This window comes from Corvus brachyrhynchos, unplaced genomic scaffold (assembly GCF_000691975.1).
Source record: "Corvus brachyrhynchos isolate BGI_N302 unplaced genomic scaffold, ASM69197v1 scaffold101, whole genome shotgun sequence".
Taxonomy (NCBI): Eukaryota; Metazoa; Chordata; class Aves; order Passeriformes; family Corvidae; genus Corvus; species Corvus brachyrhynchos.
This window is the reverse complement of record NW_008237239.1, coordinates 12,159,460-12,170,389: the sequence shown is the minus strand read 5'-3', so window position 1 is coordinate 12,170,389 and position 10,930 is coordinate 12,159,460. Positions and strand designations below refer to the sequence as shown.

Here is a 10,930-nt window from a genome sequence, read left to right as displayed (position 1 = left end):
CAAAAAAAAAAAAAAAAAAAAAACCACAAAAAAAAAAAATCAACTTTCAGAAATAGTATGCTTCAATCAGTTGAAAAAAAACCTGAAAGCTGTAGAAGGCTTCAGCTGGAAATTTACCCACTGTTAGTGGATTAAACTGAGTCATCTCAGAGCAGCACAATTAAAAATCTATGGAAGAAACATTCATCATCCTTGCAGGTAGAGCTCACTGCTAACACACAGTGTTATGCAGAGGTGATCGTGTCATCTCACAACACCCTCACAAAAGGAATTATTTCTCACCTCTTGATTAGCAAGATGTAATGAATTGCATGAGGCAAGTTGCATTGTTTAAAGGGCAGAAGGATGAACAGGCTGGGGAATGTCTTGCTGGACAGACTGTTACAGACCAGAGAAGGCAATGGGAGATGCATAACTGCTGTTATCCAAACACACCATACTTACCAGAGTTAAATATGTGCCAGTCTTTGCATTCCTGAATGTCAGTGTCACTATCAAAATAGATCTTGATTTTTCCACTGTGGGCTCTATTATTGAAAGTTATCTGAAAATACAGAGCTATATCAGAAACAGGACTAGCAAGATTTCATTCCAGAAAATAAATCCTGCTAAGTGCTTTGGACATAGCATGCATTAATGTTGTTGATCAGATAGGCTTTAAGAAAGTTGTCACCATAAATGACTGCGTAGACATAATTTGAGAAGACGACATGTATGGCCTAACGAGCAGTATTTCAAGAGGCCAAACTTCACATTTAATCTTTAGATGAAGAACAATTCCTTATCCCCTTCTCAGGTTATGAAGTTACCAACCGGAGTATGTTATAAAACAACATTGTGCCATGGCAACACCATTTCATCAGCCTTTGGGAAGGCGGGGTAAGAGCCAGGCCGTGCTCAGCTGTGTTTCCCTTGCAGTCTAGATATGAGGATGACACCTACACCTTAGCTTAAGCTCTCATTGCATATACAGTGTTGGAAGTGCCACAGCCCATACTCACTCACAGTATTTTGAAATGCATAGCAGTCAGGCAATTCTCGGGCATGGATTGTCTGTAGAGCAATGCCTTTCAGCTTGAAGGAGATTTCAAGCTGTATAAGCCTGGATATTTCAAAAAGCATACAAATATATTTAAATACCACAAAAATATACACAAACGGCACAAATCAGAATCCACCATATTAATATGAAAGGACAAGTTGAAATAATTTAAAAATCCCCATCGCTTTACCTGTAAAATTCAAGATTGAAAAAAGAAGAGTTCAGCTTCAGTTCTGCCTTTTTACCAGTTAGTTCCTTTGGCTTTAAAAGGATACATTCTGGAAAAACAAGAAGAAAATATGCTAACATAAAAACTTCACATTGGAAGTAGGATTAAACTGAGGTAATCAGTGTGCAGAGCAAGTCCTAATCAAGCAAAACATTAATTTTGAGAAAACCTATTCAGAGGCCCAACTAGTGGGGTCAGAAGCAGGTTTGTGTACTAATTCTTGAGCAGCTAGCAGCAGGACTCAGCTCTGAGAGGCAGTAAGGGCACCCACCCAAGGAAGGTACTGACCAGCATCCAGAATTCTGTATTTCAACCTCCTGCACAGAGGGGGAAGAAGTGCATTTAAGAAAAAGAACAACAAAACACCACCTCAGCATCAACTACAAAGAGCTTCACACCCTGCTAATGACAGTGGTTGAAGAGAGCCTCTTATAATCACAGCTGTCATTTCTAGACAGGTACTAAAAACCGAGAGGGGAAAAAGGCAGGGAGCACAGTAATGTTCCTGTGATTGCCACACAAAAAGCTATTGGTTTTAAGCTTTAGAATTAGAATTTAAGTACTCCACAGCAAGACATTTTAAGTACAACAGTACTGTACCTGTTTCAGTAGAAACATCTATGTTCAGTGTATCATTGGAAGGAAGCATTGTGCCTCTCTTGTACTGCTGTTTACAGATTTTTAAACCTGATTCTTCATGTTCATAACCAAGTGTCCCCAGGGATATGTTCTTTAAATGCCTGTACTAGTTTAAAAACAAAAACAGAAGTAGAAGTTGGAGAAAGTAATCCTTTTTGCATTAGACGGCAAATTGAAACCTCAAAGTTATGTGTATCAATACAGGTTTTTAAACTTAAAAATGCCCTTTACTTTCACACCCAAGTTACAGACAAGAGGGCTGGCTGGCCACTAATTAGTGGTGATCAGCATCCTGGTGACAGGGTGACTGGGAGCCCTGTGGCTACTGGGCTGCCTGCAAATGATCACCCACGTGTCAGACAGCTGTTAATTAGATGCCTGGCAGAGACTTCGGTGCAGTATTGCTGCTAACCACACACCCCCCAGGGATATCTTACATCTTCACCTCATGAAGGTGATGGTTTTCACACCACTTGAAACTTTATCACTTTCCATGTGATCCAAGTCACGGTTCTTATCAAATCCATGCCAAGATCAAAAGCAAAGCAGCTCCCTGTGGGACTATAGAAAAGGGAAGCCATGCATTCACTATATAACAGAAACCAGGGAACACACACAGAGCTCGAGCAGCCTCCAAAAGTAACTTAACCTGCCTGCTTTACACAAGCACAGAAGCAGCGGAAAACATGCCTGTGAGGGAGGTACTTTCCTTTTCCACTTACTCCAAAATACAGCACAAGCCACCTTCTTCATTCGCAAGATATGCTTGAAAGCAAGGACTAAAAGTGGAAGCAAATAAAGCTGTGCCAAACCAAGCAATGACCAAACATGGACCAGCAGCCCAGAGCAACATCAAGAGCTACATTCCAGGCCAGTCCTCTCCTGACCTGCTTTCCACAAAACCTTGGTGTCTACTGGAAGCAAGATACAGCCTCTGGTCCCTGGACTCACCTTCCAGTCCTGCACAAGTGAGGCAAGCCCCCAGGGCACAGCTCTTCTGGTAGCCCTTGGCTCCTCAAAAGCTGCGTTCAATGACTAACCATGAAGGCAGCTGCCTGCCAGCTCAGTTTCCCAACAGCTAACACTGTCCAAGAGAAGCCAGACAGACCCATGGCCTTTTGGGGAAGAAGGCATAAACACATAATAATTTGTTAGTTTTCATCATTACCTCACCTAGCAAAAGAGCTCAGAGCAGCATACAGCAGTGGTCTGCTCTCAAGAAAGCACTTAGCTTTCTTGGAGGCCTGAAGTAAATAAACATGGAAAGTCAGGCAAGGTTTCCTATTCCTTACAAATTTGATCAGCTGCCCTTGATAATGATTAGTCCCTTTTCCCCTTCAACATGGATTTCTTTATTATGCATTATTCATTGTCATCCTATTTCCCCCTTCCTATGAGCATTATGGCCACTAGCCCATCTTGTGAGGCACAACATCCCACCAGTCACTAACAACCACACACTCCATGGCCAGAGCTGGAGCTGCCACTGAAACTACCACACTTTTATTCAAAGCTCTGCCTTGCAGTGCCACTTTGAGTGCACAGCTAAGCTTGCAACAAGTTTAGACAGCCCAGGAGTAAAGCATGGCCTCTGTACCCTGTCAGAACAATATCTGAACTCAGAGCAAGCTAAGGAAGCCACGTCTGACTAAGGCAGGTCAAGTGAGTGGAAACAGCAGTTAATCACAGCTGCTCATCCCACCCAGGACATCTCCAGATCACTGCATGCAGCAGCTGCTGCCCCATCCACGTGTGCTCACAGGCTCTGCCCTCCTGACAGCACAGCACAAGGGGCTGGGCTACCCACACACCAGTTTCAAACTACACTATGAAACAGTAAAAGCAAAATTCCTGTTTTATAAATTTCCAAGCAGCCTCAGACAGAGCAAGCAGCAGAATACCCTGGTCCTACACCCTCTGCCACAGGGCAGAGCACAAGAGTAACAACTTCACACAGCTGCTTCATAATAGAAACTTCAGCTTGAACCCAGTAGTGAAGCAGGGGAAACCTGTGTACTCTTCCAAGTGTAAAAGTATGCTTGGGCTTTTATTTTTCTGGTCTTTTTGGGTTTTTTTCCCCAAGTGTTAAAATATCCCCAGTGGTATATTACACAAAGGCTAAAATTCAATTTTTACAACTCCAGCTTTGCTGTGCACAATTACTATTTTCTGTAATGTCATATCCTTCCACTTCACCCACCCAATCATGCATTTCAAAAACACAAAACAGAACACCAAACCCCATGTATTCTAGCTGCCCATCTCAAAATAAAAAAAATGCTTTGCTTTTAGCTTAGGAGTCATCTAAATTGGCTCTTCCCACAAGGCACCCTCTAAAGACAGACAAAAAAAGGCAGCAGTAGTCAAAATGTTCACCTGAAGGCATGCTTTTTGAGTTCTTATGTGTGATATCAAAATCTCAGAAACTCCACAGGACACTAAAGAACTCATATTTCACAATTTAAATCTCTTTAAAGGAGATGATTTATACCACACAGACATTTTATGAAGAGACCTTTTCCTGATGCATGGCTCATTCTTGAGGATATAAAGCTACTATTTCTCTACTGTTCTGTATCTGGAATTCACCTCAGCCTTAGTGCCTACAAAAGAAGGAAAGCGAAACAAAGCAAGCAAGGAAAGAAAAAAAGAAAGCAAGCACAGTTTATTGCAGAAACAGTGGCAATATTGAGAGTTCGAAGAAAGACTGAGAAAACTACTTCACCATTCATTTAAAATGCCAGGAATGAGAGTCTTGGGTGTAGTCCAGCACATTTGATCAGCTGGTGGCTCTGCTGCAGCTTACAGGACAGGACAGGAGAGCAGCAAGCCCCCAAAAGTAGGTGTTTGAGAATGAGGTTTGGCCCTTCACAGCCCTGCAACTCTCAGGTGCTGCTGAGCACAGCTGCAGGGGCAACACTGCTTTAATCCCAGTGCCAGAGCTCATGTGCCAAGGCCAGTGAAAATGAAAGGTGGTTTAAAGCCAGTTTTTATTCACCCACTGTTAATCATTTCTGGGCTTATAATCATTCCCAACACAAGAGACACTTCATATTCCAGAGTCTTTCATCTCATGACTTCCAAAGGTATTAATGTTAAATACAAAAACATTTACTGAATTTTCATCCTAGATTTATTCACTTTTCCCTGAAAATTGTAAAGGGACTGTTCTCTAAAATACCGTCCCTAACCAGGGTGAATGCCCCTACATTCCTGAAGTACCATATTCCCCATTTTGAGGCCTCCAGCACTCACTACAAAGCTGGAATTCAGGAGAGCTGCAAGGACAATTTTTTTTAATACCATGCATAGGTATATTCAGGCCCATAGGTCTTCTAAGACCTAAACTAAAGTTCCAGATCATGCAAGATGAGCAATTTTCAAATTTTCTGGATTTTGGTATTAAGAACTACCTGAGTAAAATTCTGGTTTGGATTCACCTCCAAGAGAAAAATTCAGCTACAACACAAACTTCAGGACACCCCACCTACACTGATTTAGTGAAATACCAGACTGAAATCCAAGAATAGAAACAGAAAACCAGAAACTTAGCAGAAGTTTATATCTGTAGCTTCAGCTTTAACTCAGTTATGAACACACACTCACACTTACCTGATTAATAACATAAAAAATGCTATCATATGCATCCTGTTGTGTATATATACTGCAGCTGTAGTCATCTTCATCAGTTCCAGAATAGCCTTTCAGGAAGAGGTGTTTAAAAGCAATTGTGTTTTCCTCTTTGAATGAGACCACCAGCTGGTTACTCAAGCCAAAAAAAACAAGCTGAAAAGAGAAAAGAAGTAACACATTTGAATTTTGAACAGTGGTCAAGCAGCAGCATTTTGGAAACAGCTTTCAGTTACAGTAAATACAAAACAGACAGGTGCCTGTTGCTGTAACTCTGCTATGACAGGAGCAGAGAACCTGTTAACTAATGGCATAAGACTACCAAAGCCAAGTTTATCACATGCAGGGTAAGAGAAACAGAAATCAAAGTGCAGCACTGAACAGACAGCTACATCATGTGCACCTTTTACACATCATGGACCAACAACTCTAACTGGAACTTACAAAAACCTTTGTGGAGGATGCAAATGGCAGACAAGCTAACTTAAAGTAGAGCATTTCAGGCATAGCAGGTTGTGCTGTTGCTATGGTCAAATTCCTGCACCTTTCCTACCTCTAGCATGGCACAGGATTAGAGCAAACCTGTATGGGACCCTACAGCAATAAAAAGCATCACCTGCCTGAGCCAGGTGCTGCTTAAGGAGGCTATAACAGGAAGAAACAGCAGACAGCAGAGTTACTAGTGAAGACTTGTGTTCCCCTGCCACGTGGATGTTCCCATTTCCACCACCACAACCAAGGAAAACACAAACAGAGCCTAGAAACTGATCGGTTTTTCAGCAAGAGCTTCTTCACAGGCACAGTAGCAGGAGGACATCCCCAAGCCCCAGCTATAGGCCTGACATCTGAGCAAAACCAAGGGCTGACAAGAAAAGTCTCAAGCAGCAGTCCTGAAAAATCTTGTGGCCTTTGAAAAGGAAGCAGCAGAGCACCCCTTCTGCTCACAAAGGATAGTGGGAGACTGGGGCAGAAGACAGAAAAATTACAGGTTCAGTGATACCCCCAAGAACTGAAGTCAGTAGGTTAGGACAGATGGCAGTACTGAACCTTTCCAGAGACATGTGAAGTTGTATTTTGTATCATCATTCACATGCAAAGTTTACTGTCCTGTCTTTGAAGGAAGAGGAACAACCCACATATGAGGTGCAGCTGCCAGTAAAGAAAGCCAGGAAAACCCTTCCTTTCAGCTTACACTGTGCTCACACTGCCCACCACCTCCTTCCCCCACACACTTTAATACAATCCCTGTTCCCATCAGCTCTATCTCTGCAGGTCACAATTGTGTCACCACTAGTGTAAATCACATATTTTAGTAGCTTTGCCTAGACAGACCAATCGCTGCATCCTACTCCTGCCTGCAGAGAGGCCTGTCAGGATCTGGGCACAGCACAGCAGCAGCCAGACCCCAGCCAGGTGGGGCCACAGCACCTACCATAGGCAATTAAACACAGGCACGTGGAAGCTGGGGTTGTGCTTAATTTCATTCATAGCAGGCAACTCAAACCAGGGATCCCACAACCCAGCACATATATTTAGCTGTTCTTGCAAACCGCCAGATGTCAGAGTCTTGCATTTCGAAAGTTCAGAAAAAGTAATTTCTACTTATATGTGTGTCCCATTTTGCTTCCCTCCACATGCAGTCACTATTAGCAGACTGTAAAATAACCAACTGCACTGTGATTCCAGTGCAGCTTAAAAACACCCTCTTCTTTGCCTCCACGTAGTATCTCAAACAATACCCGAGTTTTCAAATGCATTATTTGATGGAAGCAAGCGGCACATCCAATTCCTGTAGCCCAGTCATCCCATCATCATCAGAAACCATATCATCTTCACATTGAACATGCAAATTTCAATTTTCTGATTGGAGATAAGGAAAGATCACTTTTGAAACAGTCCAGTGAAACTGTAACCTAAGAATGTAACAGGAAGCAGTACTGTGACAACAAGCCTGAAGACAGTGCTGAATTTAGTGGGAAGAGTAATCTGCTTTAAAGTATTAGGTCAAAAATGGCAAAAAACCTGGTCAAACACTGCCTGAAAACCTCCAGAAGGCTTTTGTAATTTATGTTATTCTTCCCCCTTGAAACACCTCTCATAGTATTTCTTCTTTATGGACTGAAATGGGAAGTTCAAGCCAGTAACAAATATCCAGAGATGGCAAAGGCCCAGAAGCACAGACATGCTTCTCTTGCACATCATTGCTACTCTAAGAGTAAAAACAAAGGATTACCTGTGTAGTAACCATAAGTATCTTCAAAATCTGCAAAGCCAGTTTCCACGGTATCTGACGTCTTGCTCTGTATTTTTCACATGGGTTCATGAAGTAAAACTTCAAATCCTCTTTCAAAGCTGTCTCTTTTAGATCTAAATCTGACTGAGTCATCATATTTCTGTCATAAATAACATATTAATTAGAAACCAACAGAAGGCTTTGGCAGACAATTTCCTCGTTGCAGTTTCACCTCAGATCACCACATGACATAAAAGGACCAAAATAGTTTTGGGGTTATTTTACTGAAAGGCAAAAATACTTCCCTGTGATCACATCATTAAAAATCATTCAAACATATCTGATCATTAAAACACACCATTTAGACAAATAATTAACAGGCATTAAATAAGAGGGTCTGTAATAGAAAGAAATGTAGACTTGCTATTACCCACTTAAAAATCCATTTGAAACAAAGGGGGACCACTGCTAACACATTTGTCTGAGTAACCCACATTCTACCAGAAGAAAAAGCTGTCCTAAAGATTAAACCAGAGCAGCTTTATACACACTTCTGTTATGAACATGCAGCTTTAAGGGCTAAATTCATAGGCATTTATTTATTTAAATACCTGGGCGTGTAAAAATCAGAGGACCAGGCACAGAGGACTGTTGTTGTAGGTGTCCTAAATCACCTTACATTTCTCCTTCTCAATTGAATGGGACATTGAAAAAACTTTCCCCATCTAATCATTTTGACCCTGTTTTCCAGTGTCATAAATTTTCAGAACTTTCCTACTTCAAGCACAGTTCAGAACCAAACTTGTAATTTTTTCCCCTCTCTTTACATGCGTAGTGGGTTGAACCTGAGCTGATGGACTGACTTCACCACGACAACATGTCAAAAGGATCATACCTGACACTGGCTGATTATCAGTCCCATTTACCATTCAGAATATTATTCCTGATATTCTGAATTTTATAAAGGATAACACTTTGTCTGAGGCTCAAAACCAAAAGCATTAATTCCAAGTTTTCAGATACTTGGAATACTTTTTCATTTTTACTTCTTGCGTCCTCACCTGTCCAAAGTGCACAGGTATTTAAGCTCAGACTGTAGATCACAAAGCACACTTGATTTGCTAGAACGAGCTGTCCCACAAGAAGAGAAATGACAGTTAAAAAAGCACAGTAAAGCTAACACTGTGGTGTTTCCTTTGAAGAGGAAGTGAAAACAACAAAAAATCTATTTTAATGTTAAAAACGCAAAAGTTATCTTTCCTACACAGCCTTAAATCAATCTTTCATGAAGATGATGAGAGGCAGGATGATTGTGGTTTTTGAAGCAGGAAAAACATGGGAAGTTTCCAAGAAAAAGAAACTGTGGATAGCATCTCTATTTAAAATTATAATAAAAACACACAGGAGTAGCTTTAGGAATGTCTAAGATATAAAAACTTTGAAAAATGCAAACACACCTGACAGAAGAGCAGGTGATAGTTATAGCTGTGAGCATTGATTAAGGAAACAGGTACATACATACTTTAATCCTGCATTGACACCCAAAGACATCACTGCTCCTGTACCAGAGCTTCTCTTCCGCAGGCAGCAGCATTTGTATGGGTACACAGTGAACAAGAGCTAACCCAGAGTGAAAGTGATAGGAGGGGGCGAGAAAGAAAGAGGAAACAAAAGAGGGTTAAGCTAAATTTGGTCAAATTTTAAACCATGAAGGTATGACATAAGAACCACACCAAGATTTCAGCAAAATCCTCCCCCAAGCTTCCTGTAAAAGCATATCAGAAGTGACAAATCTTTAAAAACAAAAAGAAAAAAAAACCACAAACAACTCCAAACCAAACAAAATCAAACAGGGCACTTTATAACAAACACTATTTTTTTGATATTCAAATAAATACCATAACAGACATAATAGTTTACTCCCAAGTTGTGTGTCAAGACCTTACAGCTATTCCAAAAACTTTATGTTGACTAATAACAACAATTCCACGTCTACACAACTCTCACTTACTGCTAAGGATTATTTTCATTGATGTCTTTAGCTCCCTTTACTAATTAACTCTGGAAACTATGAGCAGGAAATTCCACCAAAGAAAGCAACACATTTTTTCGGCTTAAGAGGAAGATCCAAGATTCAAGCCTGTATCACTGTTGGATTTTGTCTTCCAATAAAAAACAGGCATTCTCTGGTGTAGTATTTAAGAAATAATTCATTTCTTAAGCAGGTGAAACAAGTAACAGGGTAACAGGTGAAATACTGTTTTTCAATTCATTAATTTCTAGGATAGATTAAAAATTACATCCTAGCCTAATAATCTAAAACTAGCAAAGCACCCAGCTCAAGACAGAGCAATGAAACAAATTCCAACACACTAGTGTCATTAACACCACTCAATAGGTTTCCATAGTATGTTTTGTGAAGCACTGACACAACCAAGTTTTTTGTGAATGAAGACTAACTGTACTATGCATGCTTAGGTGCATATCCAGGTGTCATGTGTCTCATACATAACAACTGTTACTAACTCAATTCTAACAGCTGCATCACTGTCACCAATGCTTCAGTGCTGTAGCCGGTAGGACAGTCTGCTGTTTGTAGAGAGGCATTTTAGAGCTCAACATTCCACTCAAGAAAGAGGCTTCAACAGTAAGGACTACAATTTACAGCTACCTACTTATGAAATACACTTGTAATACTTAGCTCTTCACCCAGCAGAAAAAGCACCATTGAATCAAGTGGCTAAGATGCGCTTGGTAAGTGAGCACAGTCACTTTTTCTTTAATGAGTAAATCGCTACTGTAGTGACACTAGCTGTCCACCAGAGCTCCGAATCAGCAACATTAATCTACTTGAGCTCTGAATCTTGAAGACGTATTAACGAGATTGATGGGGTGCTAAGGGGGCAAGAAGGAGAGGAAAAAAAAGGGAAAAAAGAAACCAAACAAAAACCACTGAGTTGAGTTCCACATATCAGCCTGGGCAACCCCAGCTGCACTTTCCCGATCTCTACTAAGCTCAGCACTCTGCCAGAGGACGGCGTCGCCTTGCACTTGTCAGAAATGGAGGGAAAAGCCCTCCCGTGCGGAGCTCACACCGGCACCACCCGCTCGGCTGCCGCGGGAGGAGCGGCGGCAGCTGGGGCACACACGGAGCGCT

The 10,930-nt window shown here is 41.3% G+C and overlaps 1 protein-coding gene across 4 annotated transcripts in view; it reads right to left on the bottom strand.

Annotated features, from left to right (window-relative positions):
• The window catches only part of MCOLN2 (mucolipin 2), a 22,760-nt gene extending 11,852 nt beyond the window's left edge, over positions 1-10,908 (bottom strand). Inside the window, exons 1-7 of one of the 4 annotated variants that reach the window (XM_017729976.1) lie at positions 9,296-10,908; positions 7,774-7,933; positions 5,523-5,696; positions 1,872-2,016; positions 1,233-1,320; positions 1,006-1,102; positions 445-544 (exon numbers count right to left, since the gene is read on the bottom strand). In XM_017729976.1, coding sequence (XP_017585465.1) covers positions 445-544; positions 1,006-1,102; positions 1,233-1,320; positions 1,872-2,016; positions 5,523-5,696; positions 7,774-7,933; positions 9,296-9,324 — 793 coding nt within the window. In that variant the 5' untranslated portion in view covers positions 9,325-10,908. Of the gene's footprint in view, positions 1-444; positions 545-1,005; positions 1,103-1,232; positions 1,321-1,871; positions 2,017-5,522; positions 5,697-7,773; positions 7,934-8,834 lie in introns of all 4 variants that reach the window. The other 3 variants (XM_017729973.1, XM_008630304.2, XM_017729975.1) reach the window with 3 other exon arrangements.
• Between the last annotated feature and the right edge of the window lie 22 nt (positions 10,909-10,930).